Raw genomic sequence first — 27554 nt, 5'->3', positions numbered from 1 at the left:
TAAAAGTATATCATTCGACGTTGATGCTTTATTTTTCTCTAGTAGAATAACCTGCTTATTCCTGTAACAAAACATATTTTTCTACTACAATTTAACCACCACCATATCAAGACGGTCATTCCCTAATGCAGGAGCGTTTCCAAAATCAGGAACGTTAAGAGTGGGCGTTGGACAGCCTTAGCGTAGGATTGTACATTGTCGTTAGTGGCAGGTAGGGTGTAACGGGATATCAGGTAAGGCTGCAATAAACTGCGCTGCATGCTTGCAATGGTAAACTGAAATCGTCCCGAATTTCTAATCTCAATATCCCCGATTCGCTGTCAAAGAGGACGGTCAAGAATCCGGAAAGATCAATGTTCCTGATCTGGGTATGGTAACATTTAGGGTGAAAATAGAAGCGTACCTGAATTTGGGAATGACCATAACTGACATAAGGTACATCGTGAAGTTATCAGTTAAACTACAACCAGAAAACTAATATCTCCGCGAAATACCTGTTGCTATAAAGTTGATCACACAGTTCCGAGATAGCGATATGAAATACAAGTATTGGGAATGAAAAGAGGGTCAGATGCCATAAGATGTAATATCACCAGCACGAACTAGAAAGTTTATTAGAGCATTTTAAAAAACATCCCGACAAGATTTTCATAAGATCGTTTTAGTTTCGTGCACACTGCACTATGCACTGGAAACGTATGTACATGTACGTGTGCACGAAACTAAGTAAGATTTCAACCAAGCTTTTGGGCCAAGGGTAGAAGAGTACCAGATGGATGATACAAGTGAGATCATGTGGACCATACAATTATAGCGGATTACGGAAAGTAAAGCACAAGCGAGATAATATTATTTCAACACCAACTGGTGCGAGTCGATTACGTCACGTCGATTTTCGCCGTTACGAGGTTCAGTCACGGCCCGAAGTTCATCAGTCTGCACGTTTTTGCATAAAAAACATATTTTTCGCTATTAATTCCAATGAATAAAGGAAAAGTTAACAATACAACTGCCGCACAAATGGGCTATATCACATCAAGGATCACACTGCTTTAATACATTCGAGCATCATAGTTGTCAGGTACGTGAGAAACCTGGCGACGAGGCAGCGTGACGTAGCCGTCTCAGACCAATTGTTTCAACACCAGAGAAAGTGATGAAGAATAGGGACGTGATCAACATACATCTGATTTTGATTTATCATACCCATCTGATTTACTGTAACAACTGAGAATTAATCAGGACAAGCTGAGGGTTTCGGTGGGGGCCATCAAGTGGAGACACTGACCAGAAAACTCACGCAAAAGCTCTTATCAGACGCCGGTTCATCAGATACGGCTACGACATATACGTCGGAAACCAAAACAGATGTAAGAAAGGTGTAAGAAACTGCTTTCCATCCCCTAAAACACCACTGGCGAACTATTTGGGTGATGTTATTGTGGTCCGTAATCAGTCCAAAAGATTTTCATAATTCCGATTTTAGTGTCTCCACGGAGGCAATGTCATGTGTAAGCACAACTGTAATGCGGCTCTGAACGCGGTGAAAGACTGTCACCGCCTTAGAAAGGAAATAGAATGTGTAACAAAGAGAATTTAACATGTTGACTTCTGATTACCCAGGATATCACAGACAGAACACAATATAATCAACAACAATAATGGGATCAGCAAAAATCATTTCAACCGCCAAGAATTCCATTCATGTTACGGGTACCAGAATTAAAAGAGTATAAATCGTAAAACGAAAATTGTGTTTTAAAAGTAAACATTCTACGAAGTTTGCAGTTATTTCAATAGAGGATGAGGTTCAAGAAGAACATCAACCGGTGTTCATCAAAATGTTTCAGATGAGCCTAAAATCAGCTTCCCCGCGCAGTTTTTATCTTGAAGTTGCCAGCTTACTCTAAGAAGAGGATGGTTTTTTGACTGGTCGAAACCGGGTACTGAAGCGCTGTCGAAGAACTCATTTGAATAATCATCACTCTTAGATCTTTTTCAAATAGTTGCTAATTATGTTCCCACCACCAAAGTCATCTCTCAAATGACTATTAATATTTTGATGACAATTCAATGACGTTAGTAGGCCTACATATCAAGAGTCCCCTTCCCTAGTCGAAACTACAGATACCATTCTTATAAAATTCTTAGTTACAGTTTCAGAATAACGAAGAATCTTATAAGAGTCGTATAGGATATTCGACTTAGGTTCTAACTTAATATGAGAATTGAATTCAACTCGAATCAGATAATATCACTGAATCGTCATGGCATAGCTTCTCCCCACTCCCTATTCATTGTAGCCAAAACAACTACTTTTTCATCATCGCTTAACCTATCATTCTGTAGTACGTATCTATCTATAAAGGCACTGTAGTCGGTATCAAGTGGTTCAGGGTAGTCGCTTCCATAGCTGTAACTGTTGTAATTGTTGTTGGGTGACGGGTAGAGGTCGTAGTCATCACCGAGGTATTCCCGTAGCTTCTCTATGGCGTTTTCTAACTTGTTTGCAGGGGTTTTCGTACTTGTCGTTGCGTGTGCCTTCAGAGGAGGTTGTGTGGGAGAGTAGTCATCGCCAGTGTTCTAGGTTAGAGAGAAAGTGACAAGTTATTCAAGAAGCTTGAGGGATCTATCTCTGAACTATCATAGGGCCCGCGTTTACAAAACTAACGGTATTACACGGACCAAAGTTGTATCATAATGAACCAACACCTGTTGAAACCATACCCGAAAAGAAAGATGCAAACCTTTAGTCACTTGTTGACAATCTTTTTTCAGCCTGTGAAGAAATGGAAGAGAATCATATTAATCACAACATTTAAAGCAAAGGTCACGCAAAGAAAATAATACAACATTAACGCGTTCGTGTGTGTAATGAACCGGTGCCATGCAAACTGATATGAACACTTATAACACAAACTAACAAATCAGAAAGCTGAAGTCGAAAAGAAACACACAAGTTAGGTTGCGATAGTGGTGATTGTTAACTGAGGATAACAATCGTCATAGAGTCAGGTTTGACTTCGTTTTAAAAGAAGGGGACTTGTAATAAAACAAGAAACGGACCAAAACGAGAAAGATGATGAATGTATTGAATGCTTAGGCTTCTTTTTCTCTTCTCATCTCATCTCTTCTCGTCTCGCTTCGTTTTTGTTTCACAATACTTACTGCTCGGTCGTTCTCTACTTTGTTGTAATCCTTGTTGTATGGACGTCTGTTGCCGGCAGCGTTCTCCATATGGGCTGGCATCTCCTTAGTTCCATGAAGGTGAAGGGACACTCCCCACACGCTGCCAACGTTTCCATGACCACTCTTGAAGATGAAAGAAAAAACAAGTTTATTGACCGCTGTTGACCAAGAATTCCACCAGAGAATCCTCACATAACTATAATCGACAACAAATATTCTGTACATGGACGAATAGAACTATACATACGCCGTCTCCGATTGTAGCTTTCCAGACGCCCTTTTTGTCGGTTGCATTCTTGCCTCTTGGGTTCTCGCCCCAGTTGTGTACAGACATGAAGTACCATCCCTGGAAACCATCCTTGGAGAAGTCTCGGTTCCTCTGGGCAAGTAAACCCGTTTTCATCTCACCTATTTCAACGAAACAACAAGATTGCTGTTTGTCTCTGTCGTGCTTACGCTGGAGACGACCCACACCAGACCTGCTGGTGACAATCAAGACGAACTTGCCTGCGCCATCGCTATCTATACCGGCATTTTGAAAAACTGGATTACTTGTTATGTTATGTTTTTCGATGACAGAAGCAGGTCTCAGATTACAGGTGTCTATCTATTTACAGTCACCTGAACGCTAATCTTTAGTTCAGATCTTATTCCGTTTCGTGCACATGTTCAATCGTTGCAACGTCCTGGGAGATTCCTAGAAAGATCTTAACTAAGAATCTTAGAGGAATCTTGTGAAGAACCTACAAGTACTAACATGCTAAACAACACAACTAAGAATCGTATAAACATCATATCGAGATCTTTCGAGTGCTCGTAGGCCTATACCCCCAACTTTCCCACTGCGCACACCGGCTTTTTCTTTTGCGTCAGTGGGGGCTTTAGATTATGAAGAAAGTATGTTCAGGTGCAAGACTGTAATTCTTCCGCGGCGAAAAAGAAATTTTGACTGGACTTTCCGATTCCCTGATTGTCAGGATAAAGTTAAATTACCAGTTACCCCCTGCTTCGTCATGTTGAAAGTTAGCTTACTTGCAGGTGATGAGAGAGTGACAAAGATATCGCCTCTACGCGTGTAGTTGACATTAACTTTGAGAAGCACATGCTCAAGGTAGTTGACCTCGTTCTCTTGTCCCTTACAACCTGTGGTTGTGATTTCGACAACGACTTCTTTGCCGGATTTAATGGCCCTGAAAACGATAGACAGATATTTGCGTACATAAAAGGACAGCGGTTAAGTGACAGAGAGATGGGTAGCAGTAGAGCGTCTTGAGTTGTTATCTCCCTTCTCTTACAGGTTTGGAATAAGACGATGCGAGACGACAACCGTCCATTTGTATGTTGAACGAATGGGTCGAAACTCACATTCTGCGGTCATACGAACATTGAAAGGCAATGACCTCAAAACCTACTTTGGTAATTTACTCTCTCCAGCGTCAACAGTTATGTCGCAGATATGTTTCTCTGGAACTGTCACGAAGCCGACAGCATTGTCCACAAGCTGTGCTGCATTCAGGAGACCAAATCCAAAGCGGTTGTTGACCAAGAATCCCGCCCCATTTTCTTTCCATGGTTGATTTGGGGGTTTTGTCAGCAGGACATGGGGTTCTGAGGTCCATGCAACAAGATGTTGCACATCACGCCATGTTAGATTTGGACTGAAAGAAACGTCAAGGGATCATAGTTATCAAGTGAAAAGACCACTTTGAAGAGATCAACACACTGCTTAGACTATCTAAATAATATCACACAACGAAATACGCAAAAATAACAAATCAGCGAAGCAGGGAAGCCTTTAAAAAGTTGGTATTTCCTTTACTTGTTGGCATTTTGAAAACTAAACCGGTTTAACCGTATCAACGTTTCCAAAGCCTATTCCCTTCGAATGTCTCTGATGATGACATCATATTTATGCACTACCAATAAGTATGATCACTAATTGTAACTTACTTGGCCTCAAGAGCGAGTGCAAATATGCCAGCTGCAAGTGGAGCGGAGGCAGAGGTACCGGAGTGCGCATCTGTGCATTTGTTATGAAGGTCGGCACTCACCTACAACGACAAGTGGTGATACAGTTTTCAGTAAATATTGTATTGACTGCTTTTCCATTCAGGTGAGAAAAGCCAACATACCATACCCTCTTCAACCAAGAATGATATCCGAATACGATTTTTGATATGAGATTCTGCGTTAAGACATTGTTTTGTTCGTGTACATGTAAATATTCATGTACAATCATTTCAAGATTGTCTCTTATATGGGGCCTAAAGGAATCTTGTGAAAGTTAAACATGGCGTAGATGCATACGAACCTGAGCAAGTCAATTAAGAATCTTATGAGAATGGGCATTTTCCACCTAAGAACATGACAACCTGTGGATTATTGGTCAGGTGTGATAAAACACTCATCAAATAAATACGTTTGAACCGTCGAATCATACCTACCACTTTCTCATCACTCATGGCCCCGCTGGAGTATGTGGTTGCCATTGTCGAAGAGCATTTCTCTGCATACCAGGGAGATTTACACTCTTCGGAAGCGCTGCTGATAGACAAGGTGTATATGCTGGATGTGTAGCCATCGCAGTTACAATTGTCACCTTTACCCCCTCCATTCCCTGATGCCCACACGTAAATCACTCCTTTCCCACCACGGCCCTGCAATCAAGAAGAAGGGGGAAGAATGGAGCAACTACTTTGAAGGTTAAACAAATCTCTCTCAATTTTGTTTGTGTAGAGGGACACGATGTCCTAACATGGGACATACTAATAGTGCTTGTTTTAGAAACGCCGCAATAGGCTGTGTTCTGTCAAGGTAGGCCTGCTGATCAGAATGGTACTTATTTTACTGTGATTCTATCACGAGTGCTGTATGATCACTCTTCCCTCGTATAGCCAGTATGTCAACAGTAGATAGATTATGTTTCTCTCTTCCTTGTTATACAAGCCACATTTACGAAGCAAGTGTATTGACTTATGAAGATGAGACAACTGCAATCTGCTGCAAGTTGTAACTGGATTTGGTACGCGACATGGCTCTACCGGGAATCCACTGTACCTTCCAACGAAGTCACGCATCAAGTTGAGAAGATCTGTATACTTTCATTCACATTCATTTAGTTTTAAGAGCGATTTTAAACCAATCGATGTTAATTCCCATAGCCGTAATTGAAACCAAGGGATAACTGATTTTCATTAAGGTCTCCTCCAAATTAGGATTAGCTGATCTCCTCAAAGCGTCTCAGTACGATTCGCGGGTCACGAGGCACTTAGTGGCTACTTCAGAACTCCTAGGATGCCATTAAGATAATCGATCCTTTCAAACTCTTAATTGGTTTCCATGCGGATTCTAACCTTAAATTGATAACCAAGGACCAGCCATCGAAGTTTCAGGTTCAGAAAACATTTTTTATTGTGTAATCGTCGATCTTATAGTCTCAAGTTTTTGTTTCTCGTGAAGGGCTTGACAGGCTAGAAAGGCCAATTCTGATTAGTTTAATACCCGTAATTATCCATTAAATGGTAACCAATTAATTCTTGCCGGCAAGGACGTTGAAATTCACAACTGAGCTGATCAGCAGACCCAGTGACCATCTCAATTGTAAAGGAATTCCAATCATAGAACCAGCGTAACATGTCGATCAAAGATCTCTTCGAACATGCTAACGGCACTAAATGCCAAATGGTATGACAGGACGGCATTTGTGACCTTGTTTGACTATTATTAAATTTAGTTCTCTCACTTCCTTGATGCCCTTTTCGAATGCTTTTTGTGCCAGTGGTCCCGGCCCCTCAACGGTCTTGCCATCGTCGTTTGGACCCCAGCTCGCGCTGTAGATGTCAACATGGCTGATATTGAAAGAGATTGCCGCCGCTTCCAGTTTGTCTGTTACTGTACCGTCGAGCATTCGCACCCCTGAGAAGAAAGGCAACATGCACTATAAGGCTTGAAGTGTGAATTATGGGTAAGGTCGGGTAAGGTCGGGTAGGGGTGGGGGGAGGGGGTCGTTGCCAATTTAAGTATGTTATAAGGAACATATGACCATCAATCGCTAGACGTCACTTAGTGTTTCCACGTGAGGTTTCGTTATATTTCAGGATTTCGCGACGGATATTTCGCCTCAATGGCTTTCCTTGGCAGTCAAGAACCTATAGTGGGAGACGTGCGGTTTTCAGTGAAGTGATAACTCGAAATCAAATTCCTGTGTTCATCTCTTGATGATATAGATAATGTTTTCGTGGTAGATAATGCGTAACACTATCTTGAAAGTGTCCTACCTCCTAATTTTGCATTATAAGCTACGCCCACACCGCATACACCATTGTCCTTAACCATAGCAATCTCTCCGGCACAGCGAGTTCCATGTCTGAAAGTTTAGGGATGAAGGTTCATGAAGTGTCACCAGGCTATGATTTATGTTATCTCCATCACGCCTGGTCAGTAGAGCTCCGCTTGTGATAGGCAGACAATCAAAACCGGTCATTTGAACAGTTGTGGAGAAATTGGTTCGTTATAACGCTACACTCACTGATAACCTGTCCTACCCGAAACCGAACGACAGAATCTTTATGAGGATAACTACGTGCAGTCACAGCTACTTGCAGGTAAGAAAGAAATGGAAGAGACTAGACCCTTGAATACATTCTCGCGGAAGCACAGCGCTAGTAATCGGACACGCTATTTGATATCTATTCCTATGACTATCATCCTGTACCGAAGTTCTCACTCACTTGTTTTCATTGGTCCGGTCGTATCGAGGGAATGGATCGTTGTCTTTACCATTCAAATCCGTACTTGCAAAGGGATCCTTAAAAAAAGTTATAACAACCATATTTATATAGTAGCTTTTAGTAAACAACACGGAGGCTATGCTTTGTGATCACATAAGCATCGCATAAACACTCAATAATGTTGATGAAGTTTAGGGATCCCAGATGCCCTATTCTTCATGCACTTACATCTAGAGCTTTTGATGAAAAGACCACAATCTAAGAGGCGCTGGGAATATGACGAAGAGAATGGCACGCTGCACTTAGAATGCATCGTTGCATGATGATGATTCACTGAGATGAACATGCATGAGACTGTACAGAGACATCAAACGTTGAAGGAGATCCGATACTTTTACAAACAGAGGATGAAAGTATGGTCAATTGCCACCGTGACATTGATGCTTACATAATTTTGAGCAAGGTCAGTGTGATTATGCTCCAGACCTGAAACAGAGAAGAGAAGAGGTAATGGCTATTCTACATTGTGAAGCTCTTTGACGGATCTGTAATCAATTCAGTTCAGCAGCTGCGCTGAAATTCAAGTCTCGCCATTATTTACACTCGTCAATGATTTTTTTCTAAACCATTTGAGTGACATTTAGACCAATTCGATAAAAGCTTTTTAGACTGTGAGCACACAAGAGGATGTCACAGAAATGCACAGGACTCAAAGGTGTCCCCGTTTCTGTGAGTAAACTGCCAATACCATCCGATGAACGCAACAACTGTGACGTCATGAAGAATGACATGTTAAAAGTCGCGATGCACATCAAAATGAATAGAGAAAGGCCTACCATCATCCAATATAGTTACAACCACTCCTTGTCCGGTAATACCCTTATTCCACACGGGTAGAACGTGAAGGTCTTTTTTGGGCTGTTGTTTATCCGTCCTTGTGTCCACCTAGATACATCATGTGAAAGAAAATCTTATTGATAATCGTAACATGATGAGGAATATCACATACATGTATTTTCTTTTGAGTGGACGGATGGCGGATGTTCCTCTCTGCTCTTATGTTGTGAAGACTCCACTTTAAAGTGTTGTCTGAGCATTTTGACCTTGGCAAAGGGCCTTACTTACCTATGGTGGTAACTCTAGAGAGATGACCCCGGAAGTATTTCTGAAAAACGTCCTTTAAGCAGATTTCAGCCCGATAATGGCCATATAATGTAAGCCCCTAACCAAAAAGCCTGCTACGAGTCTCCCAGTGATCCAAGAGTTATCGTATCAACTTACCAAATACCATTGCTTGTGCCAGTAAGGGTCATTAAAGAGCTGTTTGGCTTTTTCAATATCTTCATCACGTTCAGTGACCTCTAAAAAATCACGTTTTACTCTCTTCTTAGTGAATTGTTGCTCCGCCCACCGTACCTAAATCGAAGACAGCTTACATCATCGTGATGGAGAATCTTTTGATTTTTCTCATATAATATATGGCCGGGTCTATTTGGCAAGCCGCTCGCCGAACAGGCATCTTTTTTTGTCCTGTTTGGAGAGCCGCTTGCCAAACAGCACTAAAAAGCCACCCTGTTCGGCAAGCCGGGCTTGCCAAACAGGGCAAAAATACTACCCTCTTTGGCGAGCCGGAGAGGTTACAACATGTTGGCCAATCAGAGAGCAGTGACGTCATATTCGAATTTATATGCGCATATTTAACAATGGCCGACTTCCCGCTCTCGATTCAATTTCTGTTACTAAACTCGGGTTTTGGTCAATAATCCATGAAGAAGCATGTACATGTACATGACTGTATGGATTTACAAAAAAAGTCATAAACATGATTTAACTGATAAGCATGTTAAATGCATTAGTGTGCATTTAAGGCGTTTCACTGTAACTCCAGTGTTGCTGACCGTGTTGCCACGAATGATAATGAGCTCCTGGATGGTTGAATATGCATGAGTTCGGCTCTCCATCTAGGGCAGAAAAAAGGCGCTGTTTGGTGAGCCGGGCTTGCCAAATAGTCACTTCCATAATATATACAAAGCAAATGCAGCCCACGAGTGTAATCATGATTCGGATGTTTTGAGGCGAAGTGTAGATTACATGTAGATATATTGCAACACTGAAACTTCACTGTTGATCACAAATAAAAATTATAAGAGGGATCCATTGGCCAACATCTTCTTCTTGAATGGCATTTTACAGTTAACATGCCAAGTACTTGTTACCTTTCGATAAGTTTAGAACGAAAGAGTCTTTCACTTTTGCTGAATCAGCTTGCTCACGTTGTTTTCCCCAGGGATACAATTAGTGTAATGCATTAGCTGATTTACATAAATAAGTCACATTTGGTCAGTCAGTGCAATACACAATATCACTCGTGGTTAGGTCGAGATTGAACAGACTTAGAATAACCAATGTCACCGATTCGATTACCCTAGATTCAGCCTCGTGGCTGCTTCGGAAATGTTTCGAATCAGGCTTGTGCAACTACAGAATTCGATCTTTAGCAGGATCCAGAGGAATAAGGTTAAAGTTGGGTTCATGGTCTGAATCAGATGTTATTATCCGACTTCACACTATAACCCTGGTCTATCCTGAAACCGTGACCTCAGATGACCTAATCAATCAGTACTAAAACCTGAACATTTTCGACTGGTATCCATTTATACCCCTAAGTGGAGTAGAGCAAGTTAGACAGAGAGACCTGACTCCAGGTTATCTGACCATAGCTCATTGCCACCATCACTCCGTCAGCTCCCAGACTAATCGTATCTGCTGCAGACGTGACATAATTTCATGTGAGGACTTCGTTGAACAAAAAACAAGAAAAGGAGGAGGACAGACAGAAAAAATGGCCCCATCCCAAGATTTCCGAAATAACTCCGCTTGATACCACTTAAAACCTTTTCAGAGGTTTCCTTCAGATTAAGTATATGGCTCTGTGGAATGATGAAGCCGCAATATCTACCTGGGCCACTGGAACATACATGTACAATGAACCACATGACCTAGGCCTTTAAACAAATTGTCTCTTCAATATTTTATTTCATAATCATCTGCTATTGTCTCTGGTTTCAATCAGAGGCAATAGCGGAGATATCTGGCACGTTTAATTAAATTCCGTGTTGGCAATGGTATCACTCATACAAGTGTGAGTGCCATGTGGTGGAGTATACGATAATCTGGTCAATGGTGGCAGTTAATGGATACATTCGGAACTGCAAAGAGGAACATGGCAATATTCAACACTGGAGGCGAACCTCTTATTTCGCTCAAACTACGTTTACATAGAGTTCAAGTTGTCACTTTAAGAACGAACACGACATTACCAATAGCGGACTGCTTTAGATACACTTGTCACATTTCACATTCATGTACATTTCATGTCAGGTTTCCAAGCTTGAGTGAATACACGTACAAGCTCGTGACAACTGGCATGTGACAAGGTGAATTGTATGTAAATTCAGTGTTATGGTCACTCTCGGTTATCATGGCTCCCACGGGGCTATTTGTGACCAACTTTGAAAAGACCTGGCTGTCGTCAAGCTAGCTTCGATAACTTGATGGTGAATCAACACAAGTGAACACAATGGCTAGACGTGGTCCAAGAATGACATGTTCATTACATCACAATTGCTTGGACAGTGAATATGCCTTGTCACTGTCAGGCGACTTTGGCTGTGTTTTCTCAGTCACATTGTGTTAACAGTTTCTGATCAGTTGCTATCTTCAAACTGTAACGCAAGCAAAATTAGAACTTCTGAAACGTCGTCCTTATCTACAGCATTTAATCAATCTGAGACATGATCAACGTGGTGACACCATCGAAGTTTTGTAATGTTTTCTTTATCCTAAAACGAACGCAACCCAGGAGTCGTCCAACATTGTCCAATGGAGCCAACTGAACGCTTACCTGCGGATGTGATGTCAGTGCGCGGGTGTGGTGAACTGCTTCTCTCTTTGAGCGATGTGAATGGTCATCTCGTTTAAAAGAGTAGTGGTCATCAAGAGCGCCAATCTGCAAAAAGAATATTTTCGTTATCTTCATTGACAGCTTATATTTTATATTTCATATCAGTCACGTTAGTATGGCTAGAATCAGCCATCCAGCCTGCCTCATGTGTATATTATTCAGGCCACTTCTAAGCTGGCCTAACGTTGGAAGTTCTTTATGTATGTCATTCATCTATATATCCCAAGTAAAACAGCCAAAGTGTGTATTCGGTGGTAAATTTGCGAAAATAATTGATTCCCTAGCCAGTCGATGATAACCAAAAGATCGTAAAACCGACATCTGTTATTAAAGAGGGATTTGTAAATAATGATTTACGAACTAAACATAATGGATAGTGTTGAAGTGAATATTCTCGCAAAAAAGCATGAAATTTCATCATGTCCATCATGGCTTCATTGGCTCCCTGTTAAAACATGCTCCCTGTTAAAACATGCTCCGCTGGGAACGTTCCCCGCGGAGGTTATACTAGTAGTGTTTTTAAACCCTTCTACAGACCTCTTAACTACCGAGAACTACGGAGATCTACGATGAAGTTCAGATATATATTATGTTTGGAGATGCAGCACGGACATATTGACAATGTCGAATGCGTGAGCACACCAAACTGAAAGAAACAATCATCTTCTACCTGTCATATTATCACGGATAAATATAGTTTGGCAAATTTGGCGGCAGGTGGCTAGTTGGTTTCCGACCGTCACTAATTGCATTTTCATCGATTATGCGGCCTTTTTGGGCGTACCCGTAGATCAGTGCCCAAGGTGGCAGCTGGATTTATGAACAAACACTCCAACCGTTGATGGTTACAGGAACCAACTTCATAGTTACTAAAAAATCTTTAAGGTTTCGCTTACGATTTGTGGCTGGTTCACCCTGGAGATGTGTTAACAAGACGAGCAAAGTGATTCCTCAGCCCTGAACTACCACATGAGGGAGGTGCAGGTCATTTCAACATAATGTGGAACCAAATACGGTTATTAATCCCAAAGCTCCGGGGGGTTTATGAACTACTCACATATGATAATTGATTTGGTAGTCGGTTCTTGGGTGCATTCTGTTTTGAAAATTAAGCAACATCAAACCAACTAACCAACCAACTGTCATTGACCAGAAGCCTACTACATTAAAGTCAGTTATTGTAAAGACTTCCTACTGATACTAGACTTACTGTTTAAGCTTTGGTTGATTGTTTTTCGGGATACATTTCTTAATAAACTTGTGCTTAAAATCTATACACATGAAATGAACAACGTAAAGACCAACAAAAGAGAGATGATTATCTATCACAAAAAGGCAGTGCAGGAACCAGCCGATCGGAAAACGATTCACCGCCGTGGTACCAATAAGCGGTATGCATTCTGAGGTAAAGGATACACGAAGTTTGATATTCAAAATTTTACTCAAAGGAACATAATCTACTGTCGCGACAAACTCAAAGCTTTCATTGATTGATCTGTGTGTTTTAATATCTGTTTAGGAACGGGACATCAACGATGACGGCTTTTTGTCTTTCATAATGATATTTAGCAACCATAAGTAAATAGGAAATTGAATCAAACGGTTTCCTGGTGACTGAAGCAGACGTTTATAACTGAGATACTCCGCACCACCACACAAGCCCGTTGTAGCATACTATTCATGATGAAGAATAAAGTCGGTACGCTTGATAACCCAATAACTGACCCTTGCCTCTTGTGGTGTTGTCCAACCCAGGAAACCACCTCCGCCTCGAGGTCGCCACGTAAATACTGATTAATAAATGTAGTGTCTGAGCCAAGGGAGTATTGTTTTAGTTGCAGTTGTTCATACACGTGGTTTCTAATGAAATAGATTTCCTTTTGACTGATTGGAATGCTCGTTTGCCGCCTATTCTGTATGGGAAACAAATTATAGAAATTGTTCAGCTCTACCTAAACGATTCGCTGAGGGGTTGCACACGCAAAATATTGACACTTTTTAATCAGATTGACTACAATGTCTCTATTGTTAGTATGTTTGCTATCGCTAAATATCCGTGTAAACCAATCACTCCGGTGTAGTAGAGATCTAGAGTAGCAACTTGCTTAATTTAGTCCTGCTAGTTTGCTTTGATCGCCGGGGTCACTTCATTCAGAGACATCAATATCAACTACAGCGAAGGCAAAAACTCGTCAATCGTTTTTCTTGCATCTACGACCACCTTCTCGGGAAATGAGACTGTTTTGCTTGAAAACGCTAGGTATATTGTCGTAATGGCTACGCCGTCGCCATCAACCACCTCACCTTGCGATGTTCCGGGAGAACAGGTAATGGGAAGCTCAATATGGTAACAGAATCCCGCCGTCTCTTTCTCTTCAAGATTATCTTTATTTCCTCTTCGAGCTACAGTGAGGTCCCCCGCCCCGATGCCATTTCCCTCACCCTAGCATCGGCTCCCTAAAGATTATCAATTCCCATTTTCGTCAGGAGTTGATTCTACGTGAATCATTCTAGATTAACTTGAGGAAGCCATGGCATGGACTAAGGGGCTGGGTTCGATTATACCTGTCCCCTGATTTTCCCAGTGAGTCGGATGCTTTTCATTATCGGCGAATTCATTTTTTTCAGTTTCAGTTCACTCTTGTCAATCAAACTTGACATGTTCGCTTCACTTCAGTCTGTTCACATTTACTTTATAAATGGTGATGAAGGAAACTGACGAAGCTTATCACATGAAGATTATGTGGGTATTCTCTGTTCAGTACACCTCGTTCACAAATTGTCTTCTTTTCATAAAATTCATGCAGATTTACACAATGTATAGGCATACTGATAGTTCCTGTTGATAGCATCTTTTCAAACATGTTCGAATACAAATTGGGAACTTAACAAGTATATTCTAAACGTTCGGGCTTAGGATATTTGGGATAGAAGCCTATTCAAGTGAATATAAACACCTATAAATGTGATTATTCCTGTACAGTGACAATGTTGAGCGTGTTAACAAATTTGGTTAATAACTATCACGTATTCAATGCCAGTGAATTTCTCCTGTGGGTCGATACATTCGTCCCACCAGTAAATTTCTCTTCCGTACACCAGGCGTTCGCCCGTTGCTCGATGCAGATATATGGGTTCCTGTGTCGTAAACAGGTCGCATCCGTCCGGTCGCCTCTTCCTGGCGATCATGTGCATCCTTGCCGAATCGGTGGTCACATCAACCTAACGATTTCCGCAATATTCATGCAACAGAAATATACACGTCGAAGTTGATTACGGTGTGTCAACTGTGTCAGACTTAGAGTAATGTTCACCGGGTAATGTATTAAGACATGTGGAGGAAGTTGGGGGGACATTGGCGGGATTCGTCCATTACTGATATTGGCTGATGGCTCATTGATAAGCACCACTGTCTCACAAATGGTACCGACTCGCCAGTTTGAGATAACGCCAAGTAACACAGAAACTGGATGGAGTGCGGCCATCGATAGCCACCTGATGTAATGAACTAATTTATATCGACCATACTCTATTAATTTTGGGAACAAAATACATGTTATATCAAAACCTATTAATTTTGAACATAACACTGGAAGAAGCACAGCTCTCAATAGCATGCAGTTTTTATATTCCTACGCAACCTTCATAAATCACTTCATTATTTTGTTAACATCCTCCGTCCTACTTATACGGGTTGCAACAAAACACCTTTGAGTCTCAACCATTTTATTGTAAAGGAACATTCTCAGATGACACCCAGCAATCTGAAGCCATTGTGTAAGAACCTCATTAGTGGTTGATGGTGTTATAGCTCATGGCAACAACTTGCCCTCGACCTATTCTAACGGCTCATGCTTTACAAGGTGTGTAAAAGAGAAGCTCCTCTATCGCTTAAGTTGAATAACATTGTCGAAACTTTCTTATGTATTGCTGCAACAGTCAATTTTGTGAGGAAGCTTGTTATGGCCTAATTCTCCCATCATACTCATTCCGCATCGCGCTGGTGTTTTCACCAGAGTTTTGACCAAGTTTTACTGAACAACGGGGCTGATGTATTTGTATTGCACGCATGCACGTATTATCATACTATCTAATATCGCTGGTGACGTATAAAGTTCTGTAATTACAGGTCCAATCCAAACAAGCCAGACCTACACCCTTCAAGACCTCCAAGACAGCATGGAGGAAATTAAAACTTAGGGGAAAATGACACCTTATTATGGAGACGTTGCGTCAAATTGAGAGAAATTTGATCGACGATGTCAGTGTTTATTGGACAGCCGCTTACATTGTTCCCAATTGAAAATGACTCGGCTGACGCATAATTGAATCGCTGGCTGACTATGAATATCTTTCTTACTAGCAAAGCCGTGGTTTGTTCAATCTTCTTGCACAGCCGCCCACACTTCTTGTCTATATTGTCTGATGATATTTCCACAGTTCCACAACTTAGAATTGTAAGAAGTCATCGAGAAAGGATTTGAAGCAATCTGAAGGGCAGGGGCTGGGCGCTGCCTGTTGGGGTGATTACCCTAATTAGGCATTGTAATCAATATCGATCTGTGTGTTGTGGATTTTGGTGAATTAACTGTTTCAAAGTGGCTGTCCATTAAAGATCCATTTTTCAAATGAAATATCTGAGTAACTACCGGCAATACAAATAGAGTGCATGTGGATATGCAAGGAGTGACTTGATTCAATTCTATCTTAGACAGGGTCCGAACATTGTTTCATCCCAGTTATAGCTAACATCAACAATACGCGAGTCAATCATAAGCAATGTGATATTAGGATGGATTCAGACGACCCTTGGATACCGCGCCGAATAAATAAATCAGTCATAAACTGGCAACACCAACAAAATAACGGAACCACGGCGTTATTGGAAACATTTACTCAGAAAACATGACATTTGGATTTGATCAGCGTGGACGACTTCCTGCTGTGAGCTCATTTATCGCCGATGATGGTAGATTGGTGCCTCAAGGTGATCATTTTCGGACTGTCAGCCAGCTTCGTCGGCGTTTCAAAAAATCCCTTCCGCACATTATGGTCAATGACCATGTTACAAAGTTCCTGACATTATGGTATGTGTCAACAGAAGGGAAGAGAGAAGGTGTCTGGTCGTAGCAATATACACTCCAACAGCAATGCACGAGCTGACTCGTTCTGAACATGTTTGGCAAAAATCTTGATACCTAATGAAATAATGGTCAATGTGACCTCGGTGCATCGTCAATACCTTGGTGATGATGTTATCATCAATGGCGCTGTAAGCTGTCCAATGACATCTTGATGGAATCCCTGCCATGAAGTGCATAGTCCTTCCTTATGATCGACAGTATCATGCCGGCCGAAAGGTTCGTAGAGTAAGAGTCCATCCAGGGGACAAAGCTCACACATACATGTAGGAACGGAGACTTTCTTAGACTTCTATAACGGCCGCTAATCATTTTTTTCTGTATGTTATTGGCGTATATTTTGTGCATCTTAATGTCTTTGGTTAGCGGAATAGAGAAACGAGGACACGAGAAGAGGGGACATAAAAACTATTATACTTCCATCTAGTGAATCTGCCCACATCTCAGGAAGAGCACGTCAGGAATGAATACAAAATCTTGCGTTGATGACAGAACTGATGAGTTACCGATCGTATTACATCAAATAGACGCTGACAAACACAAGGGCAATCTAAGATTTAGGCAATAATTGCAGCCAGAGTGCATGGTAGCGTACCAACGACTTGGAGATTCAACGTGACAGGGCCAGAGTGAGTTTCGCATGCAGTCTTCATTGTCATTGAATGCATTCAACGTGTCTTGCCGATTGCAAATGGCCAGGTTTACAGAAATTAGTTATGACCTTGCAAATATGGGGCACCAATCTCATTATGTCCCTTTAAATCATAACTTAGCCTGGAGGTTTAACCCATAGTCCTCATCAACCACTTGTGCTCATGATTTCATATCCTGTGTCTACCGTCTGCTGTGCTGTTTACTGCAATGTACATGTTCTTCTGAAGTGATATCCCAGAGAGCATACCATGTCAAGTACCCTAAAAGCCACACTGATGTTTCATATTGACTTACCACTCTAAGACTTGGCGTACGGGGAATGAGAGGCTACTAATACAGGATGGTCAGAACAGCACACTGCCATTTAGCAGATTTAGCATATGATGACCCTTGTTTATTTTACGTGAAAGAGATAAAGCCAGGATGCGTTTAGAAAATTAGGAAGTAACTTTCATTTGACTGAGATCGAGAGGTGTTAGATTTAATGAACCTTGTCGCCGTACATGACACCTCAACAGCAGTATGATGTGTGTCTTCCTATACAATCGTGTAACATGATGCCAAAGGAAGAAGGAAAACTCAGTTGAGCCTCGGTTATATCAGTCCAGCACTAAATTGCTATGATTTTGATGAATCACTCTTTGTCTTCACCGAGTAACTTCGGTTGACTTCAAAAGCGTTTCTCCTACGGTCAACCCGTCTACATTGACGCCATTTTGTAATAATTCCACGCGATCACCAAGGAATATGATGCACTATGCCTCATGCACTTGTGACATTTCAGTGGTAACATGGTCATCAATGAAATGAATAACATGATCATAAAAATGGTGATTGAAATGTTACAGTAACAAAGACAATGCAAATGGACGGCCCCGCGTGATCAAACACCAAACAATGCCAGCGCTCTCCAGCCATCACCATTGATGGGCGATGTGTTTGTGTCGGCTCACGACGGTGTATTAGTAGCCATTCATCTATGGACAGACACAGCCCACTAGAAACCATGTTTATTTTCTCATTGATGCTCCTAAAATAGATTTTCGCTGCGAAAGTTTGCTTTAAGTGCAACCACATCCAATTGTAACATGCGCATCTCCGCCCCCATGAAACTGATCACGGCCACAGCCAGAGGGGAAGAAATAATCAGTACAGATGTGACAATTCATTTATAGGTCAATGATTTTCCGATGATAGCACCGACCTGGGGGGAGTAACATGAAAGGCCCACGTTTGCATGACCACACATTACCACAGGGAGGTTGTGGCAATCCACCGTATCGTTTTTATTTCATTGGAAAAGTAGTGTGACAGTCTCGTATGTAAATGGGAGGTAAACGAGTTGTCCGTTTTTGGAAGAGCGGAAAATTAGAAGTCAGATGAGTCATCTGGCCTATGGTTTCCAGACATTGGCATGAGTGTGTTTAAAACTTGTGTTTTAGCACGAAGTTTTTTAAGCCCACTCAAATAATGATAGATCCACAGACAGTAGTAGCAAGCCTGTTGGTTGGATCGGTTAGAAAAGGTTTACATTTTTGACACTGCTTTTAAGAACTGCGTGTAGCCAGACACGAGCAAAGGAAGAGTCGATCTGATTCACAGAATATTGTCATACTTATCATTATCAATAGGTAATTAGGGAACTCCTCTTTCCTTGGACTTGCCCCGATCTGTCTACTGCCGTCGAGTCCACAGAGAGAATAGGTTATCATGGCCGCATAATTGATCATTGTACAGTTGATACTAAATTCATAGCGCGCTACTTTCAGTTTGAAAGAGCGTGCCGGAGTCATGATACAAATGACACCAGCCAACATAACTGGTAACCTCGATCAAAACTTCGAGCAAAGCCTATGCAAGGGATCACCACTGGTTCGCTATTCGTGTGAATACCATCTTGCAGAGCACGACTGAATGCTTGAGAGTAACCGTCGATGTGGCTGATCAAAGAACTTGGAAGGACTGGACTGGACCGGACTGACCTTAGGAGCCCTTAAAGGGATTGGACTGGACTATGACATTAAGAACGTTCGCACTTTCCTGTTAGTGTATACATGAACGTCGGACACGTTTTCCTATATGTAGTATGTGTACATGCCGTAGATCCAACCTAACTTTATGGTTATCTTTGAGGTATCTTTGAACTGCCGTGCTCATATGATAACTGGTGGCTTGTCGATATTTGCTTTTTGCCGACTTCTTCCGCGTACCATTAGCTAGATTAGTAATGCTCATTTCAAAAAGGTTCTGGACAGAATTAAGCACAGATGCTGTAAACATTCATTCAACTCTTTTATGTTTCTAGCTAGAATCCTAAAATTTTGAGATGAGGCGCTCCGACCAAAAGCGAGCGGTCGTGTTAAGCGAGCGGTCTACACCAAAACTTCCTAATCATAGTTAAAGAATGAATGTATAGAGGGGGCTGGAGAAATGCGTCGAAAAGTGTACACAAACACTTGATGAACACTGTGTGGGAATTTCTGAGCGCGTATGTGGCTTCATCCCTATGACATCTCTGTCAGACACTAATCATACTAACCACATCCTTCAGATTCAAGGCAGGTAACACCGGAGGTTACTGAACCAATTTGCCAGTAGACAGGACAGAACAAATATATAAATAACATGACGGACGCCTGCGTGGTGAACCTGATATCACTACTTTGGGATATCATTGCGTTTCCGAATCACCAGAAGTTTTGAGCACAGCACCAGTCTTAGGCCATTTCTTGTTTTCGGGTCTTTAATTCAAATCAGTTGATTTACCCTCGCTCTATGTGGGATATAGGTATATCATTTCCTCGAGGAAATGAGGAACCTTAACTTTGTCTCTGTTGTCGGTACCAGTGTAGAGCCATCGTTATGCTTTGAATATTGTCATTGGACAGTAAGGGCCCAGTTCCGGGTCAACTATCAGTCTACTCAGTCCTGTTGGTCACGTGTACTACATTTTGCTGAAGGAATGACAAACCATAAGGACTGACGATGGCATCATCAATCATGAATTCATGAATATTTTAATGGAGCGAACTGAGAGTCGAGAAGTTGAGTTAGGAGGAATCTGATGTCCATGTCGGCTATGAACTAAATGTTGCTATTGCCTAGAGAAAAGTTAAACACTTCAATCTCTTATGAGTCAGTACATATACATTGGAAATGACGTTCTAGAAATTACGAGGTGTAAGCGTGTGATCGTTGACATCATGTGATGTGAAGAAACAATTTGCATTAGCAATCCCCCAATCATGATATATGTCTAGCGACATCACCAATGTCGCGGAACACGTCAAACTTTTCAAGATTTTTAAATGATAACAGACAGTGAGGTCCGACCACAGCCCGTCGCAGTTGATATTGTTACGTGGCGGGCCACCGAGGACATGATCTTAAAGCGACCAGGCTGGTCGCTTTGATCTCCATTATAGGGGAAATCAGTGAGGAAAGTGACAGAGAAAGTCGGTTAGGTGCAATTAGCATCGTACACGCAAGGGACCGTGGAAAGAGAATAAACAATTCTCTATTGGCCAGTTTCCATTTGGGTGCTGGTCATGGACGCTACCTTCCCATGTTGTATTTAAATTATGAGGGACATACTAAACTAATTAAATGGCGGCGATCTTTTAAGCTTCTTTGGACAGAACAAAATACTTTTCTCATTCCTCACTGTTTTTCGTTCTACGTGTTTTTAGACTCGCATGTTACATACACAGCGAGTCGCCTTCACAGATGAAATGTCATGTTCTCTTGCAGTAGTTTTTTTTATTGTGATATGTTCGCTGCCAATTTCTTCTGACCTCAGACTGAAGAAATGCATGCCTATCATCGACATCTTCAAAACTAGCACAGCAATCCCATTTTGTTTCCTTCATCATTACGTAAGGAATACAATTTCACTCAGAGTGCGGTAAGCTTGATTTAAATGCTCTGCCATGTTTCCCATCATCACCTAAAAAATCTCGATTAAAGCCTCGATTGCTTTTAATAATTTCCCAAGTGAAACCTTTGAAGTTTGTTATGTTGCGAACTGAACCAATTAGCACCCTTGAAATCGTATGGAGAAAATAACGGTTTTAGAGTACAAAATCGGGAATCATAAACACAGATAAATTGCGATTATTACAAATCTGATGAGGGCTTGTTGCCGCACATTTTAAGATCTTTATGCCATCAAGAATGTTTTTCTGTGTAATCGAGCCAAGGAACTTTTCCATATAATACAGCAACGATAGGAAAAAGAAGCGCATTAATCATTTTCTGGGTGCAGTCATGTCACTTGACTTGACACTTGTCGCCGTTGTTTGGTGTATCTCCCTGGACATCACAACCACGATTTCCAATTTGAGTGAGAAAAGACCAAAAAAATATGGGGAACCGTATTGCCTCGTCAGATGATTGAACATCATTTTTTGTGCCCAGTAATTTGATCTCAAAACTCAATGGGAGATGACCCCCCCCCCGCACACACTCCAGCTCCTACGGTCCTTTTACTTGCTACCCGATTTCAGTGTCGCTATCGCACTCAACTCCCTTCGATCAAATTACTCATTTTAATCTCATCTACATGCTGTTGTCTCTGTCCGTTTTATTAAAAAGATACCTCCATCTGCTCGCCCATAAACCTGTGGACATGTTCTATCACTGCGAGTGGTTTTAGAAATGTACATCCTCGATCTAATAGATTGAGCAGTCTTCAGTATATGCCACACAGCTGGCTAAACCATTACCTCCGCAGGTAGAAGATACTAACATAAAAGCCTTTTTAATGGCATTTTGGGATCTTAAATGCCAGTAATATCATATTGATTATCAGTTTAAAACAAAAACATTCTAATTTAATCCCGTGACTTTAAAAGGAACCCGCAAAACTGTTGTCGCTGTTGAATCTGTTTTTTCTGACATAAGTCCGTGCTGACATGCATCAAGGTATCGTAGCTGGATGAAAAGCTTGTCATCAAACAAAATGAGATGGTGGAGGTTTACAAGGGGATGTAGGTATGACGTCGTCTCGTTTTAATGGAATCTGACAGTAATCTTCCGAAGCTAAAGTCTTATCAGGATTTCCGACCTGTTTAAATATCTTTAAGAAAGAGTAATGTTAATAAAGAAATCGATCAACTTTAAAACTGCGCTGACATACCATCAACATGGTGTACAGCTGTTTAGGAAATACAACATTCTGGTATAGAAACATATAGTATGTATATAATTATGTAGCTATGTACAGAAAACAATAGTTCCCTAATACTAACGGTCATTTACGATAATTGTCCAATCATCACAAAGCATATCATTAGTTGGTGGTAGGTTATCACCAGTATTGTCGTCTAGCCATTTAGAAGAAGGTAGCTTGTGTACATATACAACACTGTAAACACTGTTAAGTCCCATATTGGCCGTGTATTGTCTATTTCACCGCAATGTGGATTGGGCTGCCTGCAACAGTGCCAGGACTGATGAATGGAAGGCACTTCATCACAGAGCTTATTCTCCGAAAAAGTTTCAATAACGCTAATAAACAACATCGTAACGAATCAGTTTTGGGAGAATGTCAATTTGAAGATAAGATGCGCGATGCGCACTTCCACCAGTCGCTCATTCGAATAAACCTTTGGATTGCCCTTCGTTCAACAGCAAGATTCTACTGATGCCCACTCTTTTGGAAATTATTTGTAATTCGTACTTTGAATTCAAACAAGTATTTAAAACCAGTAATTATGTTGTACTGAATCTATCTTTTCAAGATACTCCAGCGAGATTTGTGATCATTTGTATTGTGAATGCTAATGCCAACATCATATTTATGATAAATTTGTCCGGTTCTATCATGTGGTAAAAAGGAAGAAAATCGTGTCGTATAATAATGATATATATCTGAGAAGATATCAGTGATGATGTTGTATTTGTCTTTGGTGATAAGCAACAGGTGTCCAATTCTCATATACCTTGCAATACTTGTCATTTTATGAGAGCTGTTCAGTATAGACTCGTTGAAATATTGTTTACAGTGCGTGCCTCCTTGAAAGTGTAATATTTAATGGGTCGGTGTCCTTATCTCATTCATGGTAAGTAAAACAGTTCTTTATCAAATCGCTTGTTATTTTCTATATTTCCAATCAAATGAAAATTGCCGTTTTGTCTTCTTGGCAAAAAAAGCCCCATAATTAAATATACTAAAGTGCACGACGACCTATCCCTTATTTTCATATCAATTTTCTCTAACTTTTTCGTCATAATTTTCTGTAACTATGACTTGACTGATCCGATCAATGAGGCATATGACTGGCGAGCATATGAAACATGATGTACAGTAGGAGCCTAGGCTATCGGTGCATGAAGCAAGCCGACATGTGGCATGCGGCTGGTTTTCTGCGCTTGGTCGAGGACTCTACTTTGATTTCTCAACAATTTCATTCATTGATTTGAGGAATTTACATGAATATTCAGAGCGCAGTTGTATACATGGGTCTGTGCGTGCATGACAATACTGCAGATGGACTCAGTGTCAAATATCATACACATGGATATGACATGAATGAAATACGTGAGTGAGGGAGTCACCCTTGCGGTCGAGATATACCTATATATCCATCTGAACATTCACGATAATTTTCGGGCATCAAGTTTAAACAGCACCCTTGTCAGAAAGAAAGACCGAAGTGAAAGTTGTGAGGTATCGCGGACCGCAAGGAGCCTTCTTTGCAGAGGGACTGCGCAATCAGAAGCTGCCACGAGGCACTCGTCTCCCATTGGTATGCCTATCACGAGGAACTTCAAGGAGTAGCCCGCTCTCGTTAGATCGTCGTCCACCACTACCTCGTCTCTTAAACTTTATCATTAATAAATATGATGTCTATTATCTCATACGATTGTCAAATTGCCCGATGGAAGTTATGATAAAGCCAAATGACACAATACACCCGTCGGAACAGACCAACCTTGGATCAGCCCAAGACATATTCAATTTCTTTCCCGAAGATTATCTGACTGCATTGCCGATTAGAATTTAGATACTGGTATCATTATGGTCGCTATAGGTCCATCATATTTGTTTTTGATTCAGCTTGCGTGTCAGAAGGTCACGACATTGCATTTGACTTACAGGCTAACGTCTTCCTTCACACTGAAGCAGTTTCTAACATGAAACCTCACATCATTGGTATTGGCAAGGTATTATATTTCCAACTCAGCCTTGTATTTTACCTATCACATTGAGCTGTTACGAACAACCTTGCCGTTAGCCTTAAGAAGTAGTCGTTCACGTAAAACAGGAGATAGTATCATGGTATAATAAGCTACAACAAGCAAATTCATTATCTGCATCATTCTTCAAAATTGTTGCGTAAGTTGTTGACGCCAGAGCCATGTGGTAAGATTAGGTGTCACGTGGTCGATAGGTGTCGCTGTAATCTCCAAATTGACATTGAGCTTGTGATGTGGCTATAAAGTTAAAGGATACTGTGTGCTTGTTCCTTACTATGAATCTTAGGGTCCAGAAGATCGCCAGTTGGATCATTCAGCTACTGCATTTAGTTACCCTTCAACTTAGCTATTGGCCAGGATCCATTTATTAGAACTCTAAAAGAAACTAGCTGTTATTTCACGGAATCGTATCTTCGGAAGGTTTACCGCTATTGCCCATAAATATATCTGGACTTTCAATGATGCTTTTATGTGAACCGAAAGGAAACGGTATCACGAACCGAGTTTTAGCATGTGCCTCGGCAATCATTGCATGATCAGCAGAATCATTATTGTAAAATACTATATATCGGTCAATTGCCCCGTTCAGCAGGCAAATTTGAAATAATAGATAAATGAGAAACTCTATGTGTAGAGAATACATTTAATTTCATAATTATGTGTTCCAGTTCCAGAGAGTAGTGTGTATATACACGGGCCATTACAAATATACGTCAGACAGATTCCCGTGGTTACATTTTAGGGGTAAAGGGACCTTAAGTGAAAGTTTTTAAGCTTTGAGCTTCGGTGTGTCATAATTGCAATTCAATATATAAGCGTAGATGGTAAACCAAGTGATGATTTACCATTAACACTAACAGATAAAAGAAATGTATCGTCTGAACATCTGCATTCGTGAAAGCAAGCCCATTAAGCTTCGTGTTACCCCAGTTATATTTGTAATGGTTGTTTTTCTTTAAATCTACTCCTTTATTTAGCTGAGCCTACCTTTCCTTCATTGGTATATCCCAGTTCCCGTGCTACCCTGTCAGCCTGGGCCATACCCCCTTGAACCTCCACGGCCCATTCGTTGACGTAGTGGCTCTCATCATCATCTACGCATTCCGCCAACATCCAACACAGGATGATGATCAAAATGCGGCAACATATCGACATAATATCCGAAAAGCTTTCCTAAATTCGTTAGTCGTTCCGTAGTTTCCGTTATAAGAGATTTGTTACTCCGAAAGTTTCCCGCGCCCCACCTTTACGTTTCGCTCCATAAAGTTAAATGACGACGATCATGATATCAGCGAATTAAATCGATAACCATGTGAGAAAGATGAAGGCTTCACATCTGCTTCAACCTATTATCAACTCCGACCGTAACTCTGACGTCACGCCTCCAATCCCACCATACACAGCGCAGTGACCGGATAGAACAGTCATTACCTAATGGCCGTCGAAAGTAGAACGAACCGAGGTGCAAATAGACATGTGTTAGATAAGGTAATTTGACGCTCTGGTCCACTGGGGCCGCGTATGATGATCAGCAAGTTAAGCTTGAAACCAATCTATCTGTTAATTAGCGGTAACGGCGACTAAAAGAAGTGAGACAAACACATCCGAGTCAAGCTGAAATAAGTGGCTGCAAATTGCTAGTGACCTCACAATAGTATCGAATCACATTTTCAAAGCATGCCGCTCTATCGAAACACAATGATTATTGCACTTCTATGGTCAACATGATTTGAAGCTTGATACGATATGTAATACAATCATATATAACTCTCATTGTATCATTCTGCGTACACTACTGTATCTGGTCGTTCATCACATCGGCAAAGTATTGCTCGGGACACCGTTGTTTTGAATATCCCAGTGTTTGCACTAAAGAGAGGTACTCGCTTGCGGGAGGCAATAGGCTGATGAACGATGAGAACCTTCACATATCATGTTCAAGGAGGGAACGATGGGGTATGGTGTTCTGTCACCTTTTATAGGCGACTGCAATGTTGATGACACCATTCAAACCCCAATCTAACTCCAATCAATTAAAGTACATTCAATCGCCGTGTGGCGAATACATCGACAAAGTAGATAAATCTGCTATTTTCAATGTTACAAATTGAATATGCTCCTTTCTATAAAATCGCATAGAGATTTACATGAAGACCAACTGTGAAATCACACCTGCAACTTGCGATATTTACACTTGACTGACGTCATGGCAACCGCTAATTTACATAGGCCTGCTGTTGAAATACTCAATCAAATTAACAAACCTGTAAAGAGATATAAATGTATGTTTAAGACGACAACTTTCTGTCTCCTTTATTAAATTTATATGTTGTTTGGTGATATCAAGTTTAATTGGATGTTAAGGGTTTAAACCTTGTTGGTGGTAGGTTGGTTCAAGACAAGCTTGTATGAGTCCCGAGATAACTTCGCCCATGATCCAAGTTAATAGGAGTATGCCCTTGAGGGATTGATTTTTTTTAAAGAAGTCTATTCTATGTTCCTTTTTGTCAACAGGGCTGTTTTGAAATCTTCCGAGGTTATGTTATGGAGACGCGCTAAGGCAGGGCGATGCTACCTCACAACTATCAGAGAGCATATATCCCACAGCGCCACTATGCCGTATCTCGACGAGTCTCGATTCACTGCAGAGGATTGGACATTCCGGATGCCATCTAA

General features: G+C 41.1%; 1 protein-coding gene across 2 annotated transcripts; it reads right to left on the bottom strand.

Moving 5' to 3' along the window:
* Positions 1-6: 6 nt before the first annotated feature.
* On the bottom strand, positions 7-26264 carry LOC135500227 (neuroendocrine convertase 1-like). Of its 2 annotated transcripts, XM_064791541.1 has the most exons (16): positions 25866-26263; positions 11824-11928; positions 9201-9335; positions 8756-8864; positions 8368-8405; positions 7920-7996; positions 7467-7555; positions 6932-7104; positions 5634-5846; positions 5140-5240; positions 4602-4847; positions 4222-4379; positions 3437-3597; positions 3169-3312; positions 2748-2779; positions 2444-2583 (listed from the first exon to the last, which is right to left on the bottom strand). In XM_064791541.1, exons 1-15 carry the CDS (start codon positions 26031-26033, stop codon positions 2750-2752), a joined length of 1947 nt encoding a protein of 648 aa, XP_064647611.1. In that variant the 5' UTR covers positions 26034-26263; the 3' UTR covers positions 2444-2583; positions 2748-2749. The 2 variants fall into 2 exon arrangements, with proteins under 2 accessions (XP_064647602.1, XP_064647611.1); XM_064791532.1 differs by lacking the exon at positions 2748-2779 and having other exon boundaries at positions 7-2583; positions 25866-26264.
* Positions 26265-27554: the final 1290 nt, after the last annotated feature.

This window comes from Lineus longissimus, chromosome 2 (genome assembly GCF_910592395.1).
Source record: "Lineus longissimus chromosome 2, tnLinLong1.2, whole genome shotgun sequence".
Taxonomy (NCBI): domain Eukaryota; kingdom Metazoa; phylum Nemertea; class Pilidiophora; order Heteronemertea; family Lineidae; genus Lineus; species Lineus longissimus.
This window is presented reverse-complemented; position numbering and strand designations above follow the sequence as displayed.